This window comes from Zosterops lateralis (genome assembly GCF_965231275.1).
Source record: "Zosterops lateralis genome assembly, chromosome: 19".
Classification (NCBI taxonomy): domain Eukaryota; kingdom Metazoa; phylum Chordata; class Aves; order Passeriformes; family Zosteropidae; genus Zosterops; species Zosterops lateralis.
Window position 1 is genome coordinate 11,141,958 of NC_139779.1, and position 22,058 is coordinate 11,164,015.

The window sequence follows — 22,058 nt, forward strand, 5'->3', positions numbered from 1 at the left end:
GAGCCAGGAGTTGGACTTCATGATCCTTGTGGCTCCCTGCCAACTCAGAACTCTCTGTGATTCTGTGAATTGTAAACTCATAGAATTCACGAGAAAGAAATCAAAGCTCAAACTGTTTTACCTGTACTGCCTCCCTAATTCACTTCCAAATCCACCCCCACAGTAATTTATTGTAACCATCCATTTAAAGTTAGTGCAGCTCCAAATAAGCCAGTTATTGTAACTTCTTAGTTTTTTAGGGCAACTCTTTGCAGGAAATGTGTATTACTATTAATTTTCTCACTTCAACACCACTGTCCCACAAGGAAATAAATTAGAGGTGCCTCATCTCCAGTTCAGCTCACCTACAAAGAACAAGGAGAATGATGCAGGAGGAGAATATGTAAAGTAAGTCTTCTGTAAACATTAGTGGATGAAAGGTTTGGTAAAAACTGTTCAAATGTTTAATTACTAATAACCTAATGTATAACTGAGTGGAGGAATAAAAGACATCAGAACTGAACTTTCCCTAGAAATATCCTTTCCACTAGAAACCAAAGCACTTCCCTGCATGCAGCAGCAAAGACCACAAGAATATGTGTGAACTCCTCCTCCTACTACTCATCCCATCAAAGAACTGTTTGTTTCTCATCTGTGATTTAAAAACCTGAGCCTTCCACAGTCATTTGACTACCTTAAAAACAACTGAAGAGAGTTTTAGCAAAAAATGTTTATATACATTTACATAATTGTAAATGTAAAGTGAATTAGGGTAAGTAACGGATTATGATCAGTAATATTTCCTCTCCAAAACTAGGTTCCCCACGTAATTTAAGCAGAAAATTTGTCTTTGCTCTATAATCTTACATCAGCCTACAGGAAACATCCCCAAATATGTGCATGTACTGGGGGCAAGGGGAGAGCATTGGGAGATTGATACAACAATATACCATTCATGCAAGTCAGGCTTACTTGTGTTAATTGGAATCTAGTTCTGCAGGCTGCTAACACTACCCAATACTATGAAGAATGTTCCCGTTTTACGTAAGTGATGCCCTGGAATTCATTTTCAAAGCCAGGTACAAGTGTCTATGAGTGAGTCACTCCACCTCAGGTGCATGTGGGTCTTTATATGGGAATCACTGCAGCCCTGTTGTGGCTTCTGCCATGGCTACAGTTCCCAAAACTGTGGCCCACAACAGCCAGACATGTAGCAATGCTACTTTTATAGTGGTAATAAATCACTGTACAAATTTGATTGGAAGGATGCAGAGTGGTCTGGTACATGGCCCAAAAGATTTGTGAAGCACTGGTTTAGAGGAAAAGTCACCTGGAACTCCAGATAGAACAACAGAGAAGCAAAATAATTGCATGGACTGGTTCAGGATCCCAAACATTCCCACTACTGCAAACACACCTCTGCTTTTCCAGTCTTCTGGATGCCTGCTGTGTCACAGCAACCAACCTCAGAGCTCTTCCTTCCCAAATAGCACCTTCAGTGCTCCAGAGTCCTTCACATTCTGTCAAGGCTATTTGGGTTATCCATGTGATCTCTCTCTCAAATCCAACACCACCTCCAGCAGCAAAGCTTCCAACAGTGCTGTATCACCTTGGGGATCTCCCAGTGGGCACAGACCAAGCCTGATCTCTTTCTCACCCTGCTGTTCACATCCTCACTACACCATACATTGCCCTGCAGAACTATAGGACACCTCTTTTCAGAGAGAGCACTTGAGGCTCCCCTGGGGTGAAACATGTTAAATATATAAAATGTACTGTAAATGTACAAAATGCACTATTAAAATTAGGTCTATTTTCTCACCCCCAGCTCATAGAAGACCCTGATCCAACTTCACTTAAGGTGAAGGCAAAAACACCCCTTCCCTTCTGAGCCAGCACTTCCCTTTACATTGGGCCCAAGATGTATCAACAGCAACTGAGACCATACTGAGACCATACAAAAACACCCCCCTGGTCACCACACTTGAAAATTAAACTTATAGGCACAGTGAAAGCAAGAATTAAAGATAAGCAGATTTTCCACTTACTACCAAATGCTTTTAGTGCCTGAAGAAGGGGAGGAAAGAAAGTAACCTACTTAAAAGGTTTTTGAATATAAGTCCATGCTTCCCTTCCAGCAACTGATAGCTGTTAAATACATAATAACTGAGAGTGTAAATGTTCATCTCCTTCTTCCATAATTACATCTATGGTGGTAATGAAAAAAGTCAAGGGAGCCAGACCAGCCCTTCTGAACTATTTGTGCACAAAACAATGCAGATACCAGTTACATGAGACTGCACTGCTGGTACTAAGAGGAAAATGTTGTTTGAAAATATTGCACAATACCAACAAATATCCTGTCTTCCACTATACAGTGCTTGAATCAAATTCTGAGGTCTGAGGAACACATGGAGGGGATGGACAGTCTGTGTTAAAAGATGTGGGGACTTTGGGTGGAATAATAACTACTTCTTTAAAATCTGTGGGAAATCTTTCCCCTCATTATTATAATAAATTACAGAAGTGGAGACAACCTTGGCAAGAGGTGCCTGAACTACAGCCTGAGGGAAAATAGGGCAATTTCTACTGATAGAACAGATGTGCCACAGGCAGCACAAGTTTCCCTTGCAACACTCAGCCCAAGTACCTGAAAGGCCAATAGTGAGGACAAACTTTCCTTATGCAAAGCAGAAAGACAGGATGGGGAGATGAATGGTTAACCTGTGCTACTGGCCATGCAGTATCATAAAGTGAAAATACTAATGAAGACAAGGCAGTCTGGAGAGTTCCCCTGTTCTATTAGCCTGCACTCACTTGCTGACATGAAGAACAGACAAAATACAACGCCAGCTGAAGCACTTCCCTCCTCTCAGCAGGAACCAAGGACACCTTCCCTTCCCACCCTGACCATTTTATCCCTCCCAAAGAATATTTACTTTGCAATCCAGGGCTCTCCAGTGAGAACAAAGGCTGTAAATGACATTTTTATACTTCAGTCCTTGGTGTGTGGGGACTGGGCCAGGGCACAAAGACATTTTCGTCTAACCTGCTCACTGATTCAAGACAATACTTTCATTCTTGGCTGCAGAGGCATTTCCAAATAGGTTTAACTGCTTTCATGAATCAGAGCCTCAGACTGCCATGACTTCTCAGGATATCAGACAGCTTTCTAGCACACAGGAAAAAAGGACTGTCTGAACTTGTAAAGGACTTAGGTGGGAAATAATCAAGCTCTGGACTATGTCAACTCAATGCAGTAAAATAAAACCAACCCTTGTCACAACATTAATTAAGGCTCATATTGAATGAGCCCTGCTTTCTCTTCATTGCTTTAACTGACCTTGTTTAATCCCTGCATCAGCAGCATCCTACAGAAAGTGGAAAAATGTCAGAGGAAAGGACACAGAGTCAGGTATGGAGGGGGAAATGGAGAGAAAGGTTTTGCTCATTGTTGAAAGGACTCAGAGCATCTCCTGGCAGAAAGACACATCCACGTTGTCCTGCCATTTTGGGCACCAGAATGCCAGAGAATAACCTGGATTTAAGAATGCTTAGTGTTGTTGGAAGCAGGGAAGAAGGCAATGGGTAGGACATGGTGGACCAAACCATTTGCAGTCATAAGAAGAGCAAGCACAAAGCATTCTATAAGCTTTCTATCTCACCTCGTGGCCTGGACAGCTGAGGAACCATCTCCTTGGGAAGTGCTTGGGTGCAGGAAGACATTCACCCAAAAGGAAAGCCCGTGAACTTGAAATAGAAAATAGAAAGTGTTTGGATGATGATTTTCTCTGTTCTAGCAAGAAGAGTAGTTAAATAGGTGCAGTAGGAAGCAAAACATGAAGCTGTAGTTCAGTTCTGCAGAGCACAGCTGAGGAGAAAGACAGTGTCCATTTTGGGAGAAGATGATAGAAAAGAGAGAAGTGGCACCTGTAACTCATGTAATATACACATATTCAGGTGTAGCACCTGGAGGATGTGGTCTCTGCATGGAATAAATAAAAGGTTAGAGCTGTCACCATAAGCCAGTGACAAGAAGATGGGGGTCAAAGGGAACTGAATCCATCAAGTCTGATTTATCCCACCATTGTGTCGAGACCCCTTCTCAGTGCAGGTGTTCATAGCTTGGTGGGAACAATCACAGCACACCAGAGCTGACTGTGTATTTGCAAGGCTGTAACCCCCTGCAAGGTTACACTACCTCAGCTCAAGAGGTAGGGCAACACAGGTAGATAAAAGTTCTACTCTTCAAATGAACAGAGATTGTAGATAGAATTGACCCTTACAGGAAAAGTGTAAGTGTCACAACAAGACTTAAAAAAAGTATCTGGCTTACAAAAAAGTACCTGGCATTGCTTGGCTTCCTGGGAAACCAGGGGCTGAAAGGCATCTGGGGGAATGCCCATCTCTCTGCACATGAGGAAGACAAGTTCCTTCAAAGCCCCAGTTATCTATGATTATTCACCTTTAATGAGTCCTTGCAGATCTCTCACCACGTTACATTTCCTGGCTTGTGACCTTACACTACACACTTTTACCTGCCAGGGTTTCCTTTAATAACATCTCTATGCTCTTCCTGAAGACAGAAACTTTGCCCCTCTGCACTTCCATGGAATCCTTGCAGTGACCTCCATTTGATACCTCTCGGTTTCCACCTGCAGAAGTCCCTGAGCTGGAGCTGTCTGGGTTGGAGGATTCAGGTGCCCAGTAAAAAGGACCAAATCTCTGGGTCTAAGCATTAACCTCGTTAATTAATTCTAATTAACACTAATGCTGCGTGTTCAGGAACTGCAGTTCTCATCCTGGCTCTGCCTCAGACCTGCTGTGCCCCTTCGGGCAGGTAATTTTTCCCATTTGGCCTTCTTGGTTTCCCCATCTGTAAGAGTCAGCCTTATGAGCCCTCCCAATACAAAACATCTTGAGATCTTTGGACAACAAACTCTACCACAAGCCAGCCACTACTATTATTAGAGCTCTTGTGTGCTACAGAGACACAAAAGCAAAATAAATTCAAAAGCACAGAGAGCAGACAGAGCAATAAAATACAAAAATTGAAGAAAGAAGGGGGAAAAAATCTAGTCAAAACCAGAGTAGAGCACTGGGGCATTACTCCCATGGTATGGTGTATATGGAAGGATAACACTATTTTGAAGCAGTTCTACAAATCCAGTTGTCCACCTTCTTATTCCTTGTGTTCCTAGTGGCCTGTAGTTCTGTAGCTACTCCTGCCTAACTCCACACATAGATAAGACTTTTTGTATGGTTTGGTTTATGAATGTATTGACTGACTACAGCTGTACACACAAGCAGGCACAGAGATGCTCTAACACCTTCTGAGTTCAGCCAGGTTTATCCTTCCTCTAGCTGGGAAAAGCAGCCTGTAAGAACTGAAAAGCACAAGAAAGAAAGCTTGAATGCAGACCTGTGGGACAGTGAGCTAAACCAACATTTACATAACTGCATATGCAGTGCTTTAAAAAGGAACATCGGCACACAATTACAGCATCATCTGGAGATGAGTGAAGCTCAAACCACCACAGTTTTATGTGTGCTACTCTAGAATGCTCCTGAGCAAGCAGCAGTTGTGCTCCATCTGTCAGCATGTCCTCTGCTGTCACAGGATCCTTGCTGTAGAGACAACCATGGTCTGCTTCTTTTCATTATAGATGAGGTTGGATTGTCCTCTGATTTCTCTGCACAGGGAGCTACAGTGTCCCTCTAACCAGTTTGCATTATGTCTTGGTTAAAGAACAGCTTGTATGTCAGGATTAATATGAAAGAAGACAAAAATTCTAATTGTTTCTGCAGTTCCTAAGGAGCAAGTCAGCTTTGCTTTCCAGCAGCATCAGAAGCTCAGAGTGTGGATTGGTTTGCAAGTGGTTGGAGAGACAGAGATACCAGATCAGCTGTGGCTGCAGAGTGGGCTGTGGGATGAACACAGGGTCAAACATTACCCCTGCTGGATTTCTTTTCCCCACTTTCTGTTTGGATTTTCAGAACCATTTCCCCCTAAAATATTGTGCAACCTTGTTTCTCAGTTAAAGGGCTTTAAAATATTTTAAGTTTTTTATTTTATTGCCTTTTTGATGAGTGCTATGAACTGCCAGAAAATACTATATTTCACTTCCCCTCTTTAACATTGTAAATTAATTTAGGACTGATTTAGATGTAGGATTAACAACCTGAGGACTAATCCACTCTGTATTCAGAGGACATAATCGGGATGAACAGTCTTTCGTCTCACATCACTCAATTAGTTTGCAGGACCATCTCATGGGAAGCAAACAACATTTGTGTCTCCACTGGCAAAGGAACAGTTCAGGGTTAAGGCAGAAGAGTGGGACACACCTGGCCTGGCCCCAGCTTTGCTCCAGGCTCATTCTGCAACCCTGGGCAAGTACTTTTACATCCTGAACCATTTCCCCTAATTTTAACATTGAGAATCAGATTTATAGAAAAGAAAAAGATTAGAAGCAATGTTTGTGGTGGTTTAGGGCAGCATCTTTTCTTTAACCAGGATTAAGTATACCTGGGCCATGGACCACCTGCCAACACAGAAACCTGGTAACTTGGAGTAATGGAATTAATAAGTTATGTGCCTCTACCCTTATTTATGTGAAATGGTGTTTTATTTTCTGAGCACTCTTTTCCTCCGATAGCACTGTGATTAGTACGTTATTATCTATACTGCAGAAGCAAAGACAAGTCCTCAGTTTTCAGATCAGCAAAAACACCCAAGAGAAAACACTGCTTTTCTTAAAGCAACAATTACCTGTTAGAAAACTTGACACACTCAAGAGCAATCCTGTAATATCTCAGTGATGCTGTTTTCAGATGCCCTGTGTGTTTGCTAGAGAAATAAATAACATATCTTGCAATTAACAAATGAATATCCTGTTGAAGTCAGCTTTTACTGGCTGTCAATGAATAATCTTCAGAAGGATGAAGATTAAATACATGCTTTGGCAAGTGTCCTTTTCCACCAGAATATTTTCTTGAAAGCACTTAGTGTCTAATAATAAACTGAGGACCTGCTCCTCTGAGTACAATAAAGAAATACAAATAATTGCTGTAGAAAAGAATCTGACAGACAACCAGTGCCATTTTGGGCATAACTGATTGATGATACTTATAATCAATGTCACTTGTAAAACTGAAACCTTCTGTTCTGGACACATGCTGCTCACATCAGCTGAGCTGAGCTCTGCTGTCCCACAAGGGCAGCATTTTTCAACCATTTAATACAAATTGTAATTAATTGTTTGTATTAAAACATTACCAAGAAGCTGCAACCACAGATGAGGACCCTGCTGTGCCATGGGCTGCAGGAAATGAAAAAGAAGGGGATATTGCAGTGGTTCACATAGTTTGAAATCAAAGACCAATTGATAGAGCTCCAGAATAGTCTCACCTTTAGTGTGATCATACAGAATGAATGATTTTATACAATTCAGTGTTGGCCACAATTTCACAGAGAAGCTCCTGACAGGTGTTTGGTACCCACTGTGATGGTATGGGAAAACATGTCTTGCTGGCAACACTATTTCAAAACTTTAGTGCATTCTCACTTTTTCAGAGATATAATTGTTCCAGTGTGGTTCCCTCAGACAGACGACAGTGACAAGACAGCCACAGCACCACAAATCCGTGACTTTAGTTAATAGCTCAGTAGGAGGTTTTCAAACCAGACTGTTTTCTTAAAATACTGCATTTCTTAAAAAAAACCTGTACTACTAAAAATACTGCTGTTCCTTTCAGCTCTCCACGAGGATCAAACATGCTGTTGTGTCTACATGAGACTGGTACTCAGTGTCACCCTGTGCAGCTCATGGATACAGGCCCTGCTCTGAGCGACCTCAGGACCAGAGCCCAGAGAAGTTGGGGCTCTCCTGGAGTTGTTCAGCTCTGCCTGAAGATGTTTGAGACATGGAAATGCCTGTTCCTTTAAAAGGACATCAGAATTGCAATAATCCTTTCTTGGATTATTTCTCTTTCTCTTAGCAAGAGAAATGTCAGAAGCTAACAGCACCACAATTCTAGGGCTGTTGTTAATCCATGAGTTCTCATGGATTGTTAGCCTTGCCTACAGCCTTCATCCTCAGCTTCTTGCCCCGCTGAGTTTTACATTTTCATGCCACACGATGTTCCCAGGGCCTGCCCAGTCAGCAGATTCTCTGTCAAGCACTTGAAGGGCAAAATACATCACACTTATTACCAACCTAAAGAAGTGAACAGGGTCCTGCTGTTGGTTTATCATGAGCTTTCTGATCATGGGGAAGCAACTATCTCCTGTTTGAATTTAGTTCTTGTAAATAAAATCATTAGGTTTGTTTGCTTTTAGTCCATTCTACACTCAAGTCATTCTGAGACCCAATCTCCTGCCCAACAACAAATCAAGGCCAAAAAGGCCCCTGATGTTAATTTAGTTTCCTAGTAGGAGTGTATTTATTCACCTTTCTAAGAGCAGATTTCACAACCAGTGTGCCCATGAATCACAATGAAGAAATCTCTAGGCACCCACTGGACAAATGGAATGTCACAAAGAGCAGTGAGAGAAGAAACACTTTCTTACCTGTCTGTAACAAGCCAGCCCCGCTGTCCTTGACTCCAAAGTGCTGCTGGATGTCCAGTAACACACCTACAAGGAAAACAGAGAATATGCTCAGTGCCTTCAGCCTTTGAAAAGCATCCAACTCAAACCTTTTGTGTCGTATCAGCAAAGCTTCAAATTCCAGTTTAAACACATAAAGGTTGTACCTTTTTTTTCCCTATACATGCACACTCAGTAATTTTGGGCTACTGCAATAAAAGCAGAGGTGGGAAGATGTAACATCATGCAATGAGCCTGGGAATTAAATCCTCAAGAATGGAAATTGATCTTTCTTTTCTACTTAATTAAGATAAAGCTTTTCTTTTTGTGTGTTTTTTGCATAATCCAGACCTCTTAATTCTGTTATTTCACAGAAATAAAGGGAAACTGATTCTGCACTTAAGGTGCTTAAATGGTTCAACAAGACAGACAGATTGAATCCAAGACAAGTTTTAACAAATCTCTGCTGGGAAGAGATATGACAGATTGGCAATGAGGAAAGGTTTCACCTTTAACTAGTTCTGGGGAGTTTTTACTTTCAAAGCAAATATAACATATATTTAAAATACCTTAGTAAAGGTGGGTAAGTGACCAAATGCTCAGATTTAAAGCAACTACAAGCAGAACCAAACCAAATCTTCTGTCTTCCTTAAACCCCAAGACATTAATTGGCACAAGCAGAATTAACAGGTTTTGAAGTATTTACACATTCAACTAGAGTTAACATTTTTGTACCAAACATTTTGACACATGTAACATCAGGTATATGGGACATGCATGTTTTTGTAACCAACAAACCAACAGGAAAACCCACAGCAGAGCTTTAATAACTCATTTAGGAACACGCAGGTTTGACAAGCTGTACATGGTCCAGTGGTCTCAGATGCAGATCCATAGGCCTGAATATTTGTCAATGGTGACAAATGACCAGCATCTGACTTCCTGGGTCTGGAATAGAGGCTGTTGCTCTCTTTAGATCTGAGACTTCCTTATTTAGACTATTGTCTTCCCCAGACCTGAGGATATGCAAGTTTGTTTTTAAAAAACAAGAAGACCATTCTCCAACTATACCAAACATCCACAGAATTCACTTCCAGCTCAAATTCTGATCCAAGGCTTTCTCCAAAGTCATTCTTCTCATCTCTGCAGGTTACAGAAATCAACTGAGCACCAACCTGAATCACTCACCATAAATGTCCTAGCTTTTGGGCCTGCCAAGATCGCACTAAATGACAGAGGGATAAAAGACCCAGAGATAACTATTCCCAGAAGACATCTGGGATAATGCCAAGGGAACAGTCATAAATTTTATAGATACTAAAGGAAAGAAGATGATGGGGAGAAGGAAAGAAAAAGCAAGAAAGCTCATGTGAGCTATTCTGTACTACTTGTACATCACCATTTATTCAGGACAGAATTCAGGTGGGTTTTAGGCCTCAATATCTGCCCAGAAACATTAGCTTAACCTCCTGCAACAACTCCCACCTCCCTACTCTCTCACCAGACTGTTTAGCCCCAAACAAGAAGGCTGAGGGTGGGGAAGGGTGTGAACCTAATTCATGTATGTCATTACTGATAAAAAGGGGGTAGATGCAGAGCCAGGCTCTTCGCACTGGGGCCCAATTAAAGAGGCAAAGGGCAACAACTGAAATCCAAGAAATTCCCCCTAAATATAAGAAAATTAATTTCTACTGTGAGGGAGGTGAAGCACAGATGTTCAGAGAGGTTGTGGGTTCCCCATCCCTGGAGATACTCAAAACCCAACAGGACATAGTCCTGTGCAGCCTGCTCAAGCTGACTTTGCTTTTAAAGCAGGGGGCTTGGATTAGGTGATCTCCAGAGGTCACTTCTGACCTCAATTATTCTGTGATTTTATAATTTCCTGAAGTACTAAGTGCCTGATTACATCCATCCTGACACAGTGTTCCCCTGGCCTTTCTTTTCCTTTGGAACATTGCTGTTCAATACTACAATTTCAATAGGAATTTCTTTGCTTTCTCTTGGATGGCAGATTTAACTCCATTTACGAAGTGCCCCGGCATTTCTTGACTGTGCTTCCCTGTTTGCTCTATTAACAACTGAAACACCATTATCCAGGCAGCAACTGATGAACAAAAATTAATTTGCATTTGCCTAGCAAACCCCTCTGTGGTGTAGCTGACTTCCCTGCTCCCCTTGGTGTTCCACCCTTCCACAAAAAAAAATGTTTCTCATGCAACCCAACTTAGAAACCTCACTGAGCTTAACCAGCCCTGAGCATTTTGTGCTCCAGTCTGACTGCTTGGAGCATCAGGGAAAGTTCAACATGTCAAAACAACTTCTGAGCACTATAATCCCAATTTTAGGGACAATAAACTCATCAACATCCTCAAGAGCAATGTGGAAGAAGGGAGGAAATACTGCCTACAATATTTTCTTGTGCTCTCCTATCATCATTCAGTTCTGCTACACAGAAATGAAATATCTACTCATTGCTTGCAGCTGAGCAGGGGATTGGACTAGATGGAATATATTCCACAAGGGAATACACACACATGTTGAGAGCTCCATCCAGCACCCTGAAAGGTGGCTCTCCTGCCTTCAACAACATATTCCCAGCCATGACAGAATGCTAGGCACATTAAACTTCTAAAAGTTCTGAGAAGCAGGAGCCTGCGATGTGATGGAAAGCAGACTTTTATGGATTTGCATCAGAAACCAGAACAGAAAGCAGAGGGGAATATAATGGTGCCTACAAACAAACAAACAAACAAACAAACAAAAAAAAAAAAAAAAAAAAAGCAGAGGAGTTTTCAGTTTATGACAAGTTATTTGTCCAGTGACAGTGGTTTCATAGTCCTACAGACCAAAATGAGTTTTACAAGTTCAAACTCCTGTAGCCACAAATTAATACATTTAGGACACAGACCTGCAGACACTTGGATTAATCCTACAGTTTTATCCTGGTGGTGGAGAGGAAAGTGGGTTCTGTAGGGAGCCAATGCAACAGTACAATGCAGAACCACAATTATAAGTCCTGTGTAACCTTGGAAGAAGGTCTCAGATGATTAAGAGAGATCTGCATGTCTAATTGGCATGGATTACCTACTCCAAGTTATGTTCTCTTTGGACTACAGGTGTTTTGATTTGGGTTTAGAGCATTAAATTAGAGGCAACAGCAGGTAGATGATGCAACACACCTATGAAGTGATAGTAGTTCCTTGCTGTGGGAGTTTTCCTGCCCAGCCACTCACCTGGGAAGACACTCCTCCTCTCTTCAATTCCCTCTGCTCTGTTTCCACCTCACTGTGGCAATGACTTACCCCAGAATTTAATAAGATTTAGGGATACAATTAAGCAATGATAGACCAGTGGAGAATACAGGAAAATGATAGAGCTTTTGACTTTCCCTTCTGTTTCTAGATGATGGGAAGGGAGGGAGCTGGAGCCAGGCTCCAGACAGTGACCACATTGTTTGCAGTGCTGTGTCTCACAGCACCAGATGTAACCCAAGAGTGAAGCCACCACACTTGGCAAGGCCTTTCTTGGATTGAAGCTCACACCTCTGGCCCAGGAGGATCTCAAAATAGCCAAGAGCAGCCAGCAGGCACCAGTCTTCCTGAGAACCTCTCTGGAGGGCTGGGGCCATTTGGGATGTCTGTATATGGCACCTGGTGTGCTCCCCCCTGTTATTTCTGAAGCACATTCTGTATTTTCAGGACTGAGCAAACACACAGGAAACATGGTGCCAATCTCCCAAAGCATCTCAGCAGCTGAACCAGATGCTGTTAATGCTGATGTAGATTTGGTGAGATGAAACACAGGCAGCACCCAGCCAGGAGTGCTGATCAAGATAGGCACAGGGACAGGACTTACTGGGAACCCAGAGAGAAGAGCAAAGTCTGGTTACTGCAGCTGTCTCTAGGGGACTTTTACCAGCCCTAATGTCTGAGCACCTGAGAGAGACCAAGGCAGTTATCAGACTTTTGTGGGCACTGGGCATGAAGAGGACTTCTAGGAGCAATTTGCAGGATAAAAGGTCACGGAGTGCTACAGATACAGAGGGATGTGCCTCACCTCACCCACGCACAGGGTCAGAAGGTTTCTAGGGTACTGCTGATATTTTTAATGACCATTTCACAAACAGTGATTGCAAAAGACCTGATTCTGAGGCTCTTGGAATGCAAATGCACATTTAATGGCCCAGGTTATCTCTGTTTTAGGGGAAATACTTTGGGAAACCAGATTTTCCTGGAAGCATGCAGTTCACACTTCAAACAGAGAGGTAGGAGGTACAGATGAGGCATGAGGCAAACTGCTTGCCCAGATAGCTTTTGTGTCCCTGATCTGAGCTACAATAAATCAAAAGCTGCAGGATTCTACGTGGGCTCTTCACCAAATACTGCTGCCTGTATACACTGCCACATTAAGAAACAGTATCCATAAGCTAAACCACAGTGAAATGACAATTTCAAAGCAAAAATACATTAGAACTTCCCTGGCTCAGCCCCATTTTCCAGTCACCAAAACAAAATATTACGATTTGCTTTCAAACTGCTTCCAAGGCAGGTGCAAAATGTAGAGTTGGCCTGTCCACAGAGGGCAGAGCTTACAGAAATAAAGGCACAGGTTTGCAGCTCACATTCTTTAAATACTCTGTATGTGCTGCAGCACCACTGGCCAACATAACTACTTACTTAAGAAAGCATGTTCACTTTTAAAGGCATTTTTTAATGGGGAAAAATGATGGTGCTTGAAAGGAACCAGCACATGGTTTTGCACAGGGTACAGGATGTGTGCACCTGGCACCCTCTCTCCTGCCCCACTGCAGGTCTGCACCTCTCTTTAGGGAACCCAGATTCACACACTCAGCTCCCTGAGAGCCAGCACAGACTCTGTACTGACAATACAACAAAACAACTGTTTCTTCTATTACCTCTTGCTACCTACCTCTCTTCCTTATAAAGACATTTTCTTCCCAGACTCTGGTCCCTGGTACTTCCAGGACCAGCTTCCTCAGGAGGAGGAAGCTAAGCAGGAATAGCCAAGCCTTGGCCTTCTTTCCATTAAAGACACAAACCACCTTCCTCACATCAGGCTCTTCCTCATGCCTGCAGCCATATTCAACCTCCTACAAATAAAGCATTAAGGAGGCAGAGGAGTGGTGCAACACACCTGTCTCTTCAGAGACATGTGAAAAGATTAGGTGGAGAGAAGTTTATTCTGAAGTCTCTGTGATTACATCTTCATTGCAACCCCAAGGTGTAGCAGCAGTTCACACAGCCATCCCTGAGCTTCAAACGAGCTGCTTCAGCTCAGCCACCCACCAGCTATTAAACACCAGCGTCACAATTTGAGCCCCATTTAAATATTCAGCTGCAGAAAACCACCGTGGTAGCCCTACTGATATTTGTACCTCAAGATAAATTCCCACTGCTGCCAGAACAAGCAAGTCTAGAATATAAATGCAGTACTGCCTTCTTTGGATTGCCATGAAAGCATTCCCTGCCTGCTCTTCAAGTACTGATAAATCCCTGGTGACATCTGGCTTGAAAACATTGACAGGAGCTTCCTTAGGACATAAACATGACTTTTCTTTCTGCAAAACTAGTTTCCACTGCTGCATGACACGACACTATACACTGGTGAAACAGTCTTTGGTTTCGAAATAATGCTGCAGGATTAAAAAGAAACAAACAAAACAAATCCAGCAATTAGACAAATCAAAACAAGGGTTTCCTAAGATCTGCTCACACTGGAATGCATGAAGCTCGTGACCTAGAAAGCACTGAAGAGCAACTGCCAACACCCACAGCAGTGCTCAGGAAGGGGTTTCCCTGTGTAATGAAGTCGAGTGCTGGGAAGAGACAATCACAGCAGCTCGAGCTGAAGATCAGAGTGAGCCAGGGTGCTGATGTCATTCACAGGACACGAGACGGCTGCTTAAAAATCACAGAATAGAATCACAGAATATCCTGAGCTGGAAGAAACCCACAGGGATCATCCAGTCCAGCCCCTGGCCCTGCACAGACACCCCAACAATCCCACCCCGTGCCTGGGAGCATTGTCCAAACACTCCTGGAGCCCTGGCAGCCTCGGGGCCGTGACCATTCCCTGGGGAGCCTGGGCAGTGCCCAGCACCCTCTGGGGGAAGAAGGTTCTCCTGACACCCAGCATAAACCTCCCCTGACAAAGCCCCAGGCATTTCCTAACAAAACCCCAGAGAAGCATGAGAATTCAAAGCCTTCACAGGCACTGGGAGCCTCCCACCACCTGCAGAAGGTGATGAGGTGGAGGCTTGTCTCAGATCATGGTGTTGGACTGCCAAGGCACAGCAGAGGAATTGCTGGTTACTCCAAGCAGCATTTGCAGTGGGTTTTTGGAAGGACAGGTGCTGTGAGCTCTGCAAAGCACACACTACTGCTTGGGAACTGAAATAGAAATGCCTGTCTGAGGTGACATTCCTATTCTGAATCAACTATCCTTGGAGACTCACACCACCTGTCGCACCCACTTTTTCCATTCAATTTTTTTGTCATTATTATAGTATCAGCAGGGAGGTATCTGAGCTGTTCATTTATTCCTTCATTCCCAAAGGCTACTACTGGCTTACCTGCATAGCATGTAACAAGTAATTAAGCATCAGGAAAAAAAAATAAGGAATGCAATTAATCAAGAACATAGAGAAGTAGTATATTAAAAAAGCAACTTCTTACTCTGGCAGTAATAAATGATGGTTTCTCTAACACAGCTCAAACTCCACTGTAATGTGGTATGCAAAGTCTGAGCACAAAATTGCCTGGAAGACTGGGAGGAGATAAAAAAAGTTCATCAGGCGTAGAATCGATTAGCACAAAGCATCATTAACACAGGGTCAGGGCGTCTAGGGAAGGCAGCACAGGACAGCCAGTCCTGTTGGGATTAGAAAACAAAACAAAACAAAACAAATGGGAGTTTGGATGCAACCATGGCTGCCAGATGCTGGGTGCCTCATTGGTAAACCCACACCCTAATCAAATCCTTCATCTCCTTAATTACAGTGTATGTCTGTTCCCAGGACTGTGGCTGGGAAGGATGTCCTTGTCAAATAGGGAACATGGGATACTCGGCCACCATGAAACAAAGAGTTTAAATAAATTCCAAAACATGGGAGATTTTCCATGTATGACCCATTCCAACAACAGCTCTCAGCAGTAAGACTCAAAATGATGTGGGCCAAATCTGAGGAGAAACAGTGTCACTTCACTCTCCTCTCCACCTGGGACACAGCTCCATACAAGGGGATCCCTGATTTCACCCCTGCCTCATCTCACTTGCAGACTCCTGCTCAGCCTATCTTAATCAGCCTGGCAGCTCCCACAAGCCAAGGGAAGACTTCAATTACAGATAAGTGACAGGATTTGGCTCAAAGGACAGATTAAAATGAATTGGCAACTAGACCTGAACTTAAAACCAAACTCACTCATTGAGACTTGGAGCAGTTCCTTTATGTGGAATGGGAAAAATCAGAAGCTCCTACAAACCTGAAAAAACAACAGAAACTGAAGTAGTAGCTGAGGTTTATATTAGTCATCTGAAAGGATAGGAATCATTAACAGCTTTCAGAAAATGCTGGCCAGACCTTTCTCCCACACCCAGCATCTCTAGCTCAGGACTCAGTTTAGACCCAGTTTCTGGGGTTTTTTATCTCATGCAAACATAGAATGAAACACAATCTTTACCAGAGGAAAAACTACTCTTGGGACACTTTAGATCTAAGCCTCACCAGATTTTCACAACAAAGAGGAGAAGCTTAAAAAAATGTTATTATTTTAATTATTCAAATCTCAGAAAATTCAGATACTCCCCCAATTCACATTCTCCTCGTGGACTCTGCAGCAGAAAAATTGGGCCTGCCACCAAAAGCTCTACTTGTCTTCTGCCTTTCTAATCTTTAGACAAGACTAACAAGTTGAGCTAATTCATGCAGTGAAACATATCTCAGAGACTTTGTATATGAACTAATTAAAATAAATAAAACCAGTATGGATAATGATAGAGCAAATCAAGTGCATATGAATTCAGTCAGTGACTCACTGCTCCCTTGTTTTCCTTATTGGAAAACTTGGCTTATCACCATACTGGGGTGACGATGAGTCAGGAAACTGGCATGAGCCACAAATTGCAAGGAAATTAAAATAAGTATCTACAAAATCTCTTTTTGGAGAGATTTTGGAGATTTTTGCTGGCTTTGTATGCATGTGGTTATGGACTTCACAGTTCTAACCTCATAGTTTTCTGACTAGATAAAATCAAGAAAGAGGCATTTATGAGTTCTAGAGACAATGCATACTGATTGGGCTCTTGTTGTCAGAATCAGTTTGATGCTTTTACTTTTACAAAAGTATATATTTTAACCAAGAACATTTGAAGATTATTACCATATTCTACTGAATGCCTGATACTACCTTATCAAGTAAATAGGTGGGTATTGATCACTTGGAACCAGTCAAAGCACATGCAAATATTTTAACAGCACTAAACTGAGAACTAGTAGTGTGCATGGCATGAGGGTAACAGTTCTAAACCCAAGTCTGTGCAAGCACAACCACTTTGCTGCCACCTCAGTCACACAGACCATGAGAACTTGCTCTGTTACACCTTCTGACATACCACCTGTTGGATCTGAGGTTTTCAGGCAGGTTGGGAAGACAAATCCCACCAAAAAGCGTGGATTATTATATGCACTTCTGTGTACAAGCAGCTGTGTCTCTGGACCTCATGGATATTATTTCACAGTAATGAAATTAATTTCAAACTGTTAACCAAAAAAAAACCAAACCAAACCAAACCAACAAAAAAACAAACAAACAAACAAAACAACAACAACAAAACAAAAACAAAAAAAACCCACCCAAAACAACAACAACCAAAAAAAAAAAAAAAAAAAAAAAAAAAAAAAAAAAAAAAAAGGAGAGGAAAATTTGCAAATTTCGAGGTTGTGAAGATGAAAGGAATGTTCTTTAGCTCCACACTCTAGCAAGTGAGGGGTTTTTACCCACTTCCTTTCCTCCTACAGCCATGCACATTTCTGCGACAGGAGACTGAATGAACAACTGGGGTAATTAGTGACTGATGATTTACAATAGATGACAGCTAATTTCTCCAGTTAAGAAGATTTCTATCAAATCTGTAGAAATGTGCACTCAGATTGGACATACTTCCAAGAGATTACATCCCATCTCTCATTTGCATTTTGCTTCTACTTGGCAATGCCTCAGAGCTATTTCAGAACATCACAAGCTGTCCAGGGCACATTGGTATATTGTATGTAATTGTAAGGGGCCTCCTATTCTCTTTTTTTACCACCAAGAATGTTTTACAAAATACAAGGGAGATGGCAGATGCAGAGGTACCTCGTACAGAGAGATCTGCAGAAGAGCAGCAGCCAGGAGAAAAGCAGCCCATCAGGGAATGTCAGGCACATTCCAGGCAGGTTTCTGCAGAGTACGACTGTCAGATTTCAGTCAAAGAATGAAACATCCACTGTCACAGTCCTGAGCTAACAAAGAGCTCTTGTCATCAACTTCATGCCAGTCCAGGGGTGTAAGAGCTCACCTTCAGTGCTCCTGCACACTGATTTTCACAAGTGGCTGTGCAATGTTAGTGTCCACTACACAAATCTCCCTCTGTGACCTAGATCTGGACTGGCTCATGAGGCTTCAAGTGCACAAACAAGAAAAGCTGGAATTGTTTATAGCTCCTCCTTCACAGATTAAAACCTGGATAAAACTGTGGTACAAACTCGGTGCTGCTACCCACTTTTATGACAACAGGAAGTCTGTAAAAGAACCCAAAGCCCCACTATTTCAAGTAGTTACCTAAACCTTGTTTAGAATTCCAGATGAAGAAGCTTTTCATCTGGACAAAAATACTTACCCTAACTTTAGTAATCCCAGAATAGCCTTTACTCTTAGACATTTGCTTTAAACACCCCTGAGACTCTGCTGCTGAACATGGGAGGCAGGTTCATGAATCTGTCATCCTGCATAAAGAGTCATGGGATGGTTTAGGTTGGAATGGATGTTAAAGCTCATCTTGTTCTGAACCCCTGCCATGGGCCAGGGACACCTTCCACTACCCTAGGTTGCTCCAAGCCTTGTGCAACCTGGCCTTGGACCCTTCCACAAATGGGGCAGCCACAGCTTCCCTGGGCAGCCTGTGCCAGGGCCTCAGCACCCTCACAGCTGAGAATTCCCAGTATCCCGTCTATCCCTGTCCTCTGTGGTGGGAAGCTATTCCCCCTTGCCCTGGCCCTCCAAGCCCTTGTCCAAAGTCCCTCTTCAGCTTTCTTAGAGCCCCTTTAGGCACTGAAGGGGCTCTAAGGTCTCTCCTAAGCCTGATCTTCTTCAGGCTGAACAAGCCCAATTCTTTTAGCCTGTGTTCATAAGAGGGAGGATAAGAAGGGAGGCTAAAGCTGCTCCAAGGCCACTGTAACACAATCCTTCCTTTCATCCGCCTCTTTTCCTTGTTCTCTCTAGAGCACCATAATTAGGACTTTTGGGGTCCCCTCACTCACCCTGATCCAGAGGGCACTGTGATCCCTACAGCAGCTTCTCATATCCAACATTCCCTTCCTCCTGTTCCTTCTCTCTGTTCTGGTATGCATTTGGGGAACTCTCTCATCACAAGTGCACTGATCTGCAGGAATCCTACCACCTGCATGATGTAAATAAATCAAAAAGTGCTATTTTATCCTCACATGCTCTGAGGGAGATGTTTTTTTCCCACAGATGAGGCCGAATGGGGGTACATTCCTACACACCGCCCATGTTGGTTCCTGGAATCACCTTGAGCTTTCTGCCACATGTGCTTAAAGCAGTCACTGCAGAGCTCTAACCATAGGGATTTTTTAAATTTATGTATGAGTGGAAATGCCCTCCTGCCACTGCCTGATCCAACATCTCCCACAGATTAAGACACCTTTCCCTGAGCACAAAGCAATGTGACACTCCTCACATGCATTTATCTCCCACAGGAACACAATGAGTGTTTTTATTTCATTCTGGGTCCTGGTCAAGCTGTGCCAGTTCACAACTGAGTGTGGTGCCCAACTGTCCATTAGTTAGTCTAAGCAAAGTTCTTTAAATTCATCTCACTGACAGGGCAAGTGGCTTTGTACAGGTAATTAGTAAGAGCACACAGGCATTTAAAGACCTGTGCAGGACACAAAAGCTTGTTAAGGAACCCACAGCTTAGCCACAGCACTATTAGAGAAAAGAAACCAGCTTTGGAGTTATCACAAGAGATATTTAAATGCATCAGTCTAGCTTCTTAAAATGATCCAGTAAAGCATTTACTATGTTCTACCATAGGTCCATAGCTGATACAGCAAAAATCTGTGGATAAAACCTGATACCTGCATGAGAGTGTGTACTCAGATGAGAACAGGGGACACCAAAATCAGCATGACAGAGAGGGCTTCTCCAGAACTGCAAGGAGTCAGTGGTGTGGGCATGTGGCTACAGCTGAGACCAGGAAATCCTCACAGCACAAAAAGGGCTTGTCCTGGTTTTTTAATAGAGTGTTTTATTCAGTGCAAGTTGCAGCAGTTTCTGGAGCTAAAACACCCTTCACAGCAAGGATTTTGATTTGCCAAGCTGCACTGCCACAGGACCTCCATGAGAAGGGCTGTGGTAACAGGACAGTGACGCACTCTCCTAGATGACAGGGCAAAACCTGAATTCAACCCTGAATTAGGAGACAGGGCTGCTCTGTTCTCAATCCTGACACTACATCACTATTTAACCTTGGGTACTTGATCATGCAGAATTTCAGAGTCTGCATTAGCCTAATGAAGATAATAACAATAATCATGTGTGTCACAGATACAGTTGGGCTTGGTTATTATGTTCTTATGAAGTGCTTGGAAGAGCCCCAGATGAAAGAGAAATTAGGAGAAGGAAGATTAATTATAAGATGTGCATCCCAAATAAAAACCAGACAGGAACAATGTTGTTGTTGTTATTAGTGGAGAGTCTGTCTGATTTAGGCCAGCTTTTATTTCTCTGTTGGTAAAGCAGATCCATTTTAACCACTTTCCACGTTCAAATTTTATTTGTAGATGGTGGGTAGGTGATAAAGGCCGCTGAGCTTCTCATATTGCAAACATAAAGGCCTTTGATTGAAGGTCTGATTTCACAGCAACCACTGTCTGTGATGACAGGCCTGCCTTGTGTTTTTACTGTTGTGAGGCAAATCAAGGAACCAAAAGTTTACTGCCACTCTGAAGAAAAGACTAGGACTGGAAAAAAGGAAACATTTCCTGTGGCTAAACACACCATGGTGAGCACAGTCATAGTGGGAAACATTGCATCAAAATTGTATTAACAAGCACTTGAGTATGTAACAAAAACTTGTGCAAATGGAAACATCTTTTCTACAGTGATTTTGTCTCAGGAAGTACCAAGTATTCCTGATTTTGGTTGGTATCTTTGTCTGTTTCAGCATGGGGAAAGGGACACAGGGAAAGGCACAGTGATGCATCTGCGCTCACATCTAACTGAGCAGCACAGCCCAGAAAGAGACCTGAGTGTTTCCTCAAGCCCCAGTCTGGGCTGATTTCCCCTGGAGCTCCTTCCTCCTCTGCCAGAGATCAACCCCTCTTCCTCCTGCAGCAAGCTGAAAGTGTCCCAGACATCCCAGAATCACTGAGGATGGAAAAGATGTCCCAGATCATGGAATCCATCCTTTGCCTTTGCCTGATTCCCACCTTGTCACCTAGCCCAGAGCACTGAGTGCCACCTCCAGTTTTTGCTTGGACACCTTCACGGATGGGGACTCCAGCACCTCCCTGGGCAGCTCCTTCCAATGCCTGGCCACCCCTTCCATGGGGAAATTCCTGCTGCTGTCCACCCTGAGCCTCCCCTGACCCAGCCTGAGGCCGTTCCCTCTCCTCCTGTCCCTGTTCCCTGGGAGCAGAGCCCGACCCCCCTGGCTATCCCCTCCTGTCAGGGAGTTGTGCAGAGCCACAAGGTCCCTGCTCAGCCTCATCTTCTCCAGGCTGAGCCCCTTTCCCAGCTCCCTCAGCCACTCCTCATATGATTCACTCTCCAGACCCTTCCCCACCTCTGCTGCCATTCTCTGGACATGCTGCAGGCCCTCAATGAATGCCAAACTTAAATTCAACAACATCCAGTGACAAATACAGTTCCAACTCTAACTTCATTGTGATACCAAATTTCATTAAATATCCCTTGGGGTAATCAGTAATGACTTCCTTAAAAAATAGATGAGTACAGGAACCTGGGAAAAAATTAATAATTGCACTTTCTTTTCAGGACACACAAACTCCTTGCTTTCACCTTGCACAGAAAGTTTTCAGGTTTTTTTAAAAATAGGGTGGTATTGAACTTTTCGTTTCTCAAGAGTCAGATTTTTGGAAACTGCTGTCAGCAAGTCACCTACACCTTAATTTGTGATAATTACCAATGCAGTAGGAGAAATAAAGGACATAGCCTCCACTTGTTTC

At 43.0% G+C, this 22,058-nt stretch overlaps 1 protein-coding gene across 1 annotated transcript in view; it reads right to left on the reverse strand.

Annotated features, from left to right (window-relative positions):
* The window catches only part of SPNS2 (SPNS lysolipid transporter 2, sphingosine-1-phosphate), a gene marked incomplete at its 5' end in the record, with an annotated part of 131,968 nt that overhangs the window by 86,878 nt on the left and 23,032 nt on the right, over positions 1–22,058 (reverse strand). Inside the window, one exon of the mRNA XM_083875094.1 lies at positions 8,552–8,617. Coding sequence (XP_083731220.1) covers positions 8,552–8,617 — 66 coding nt within the window. The remainder of the gene's footprint in view (positions 1–8,551; positions 8,618–22,058) is intronic.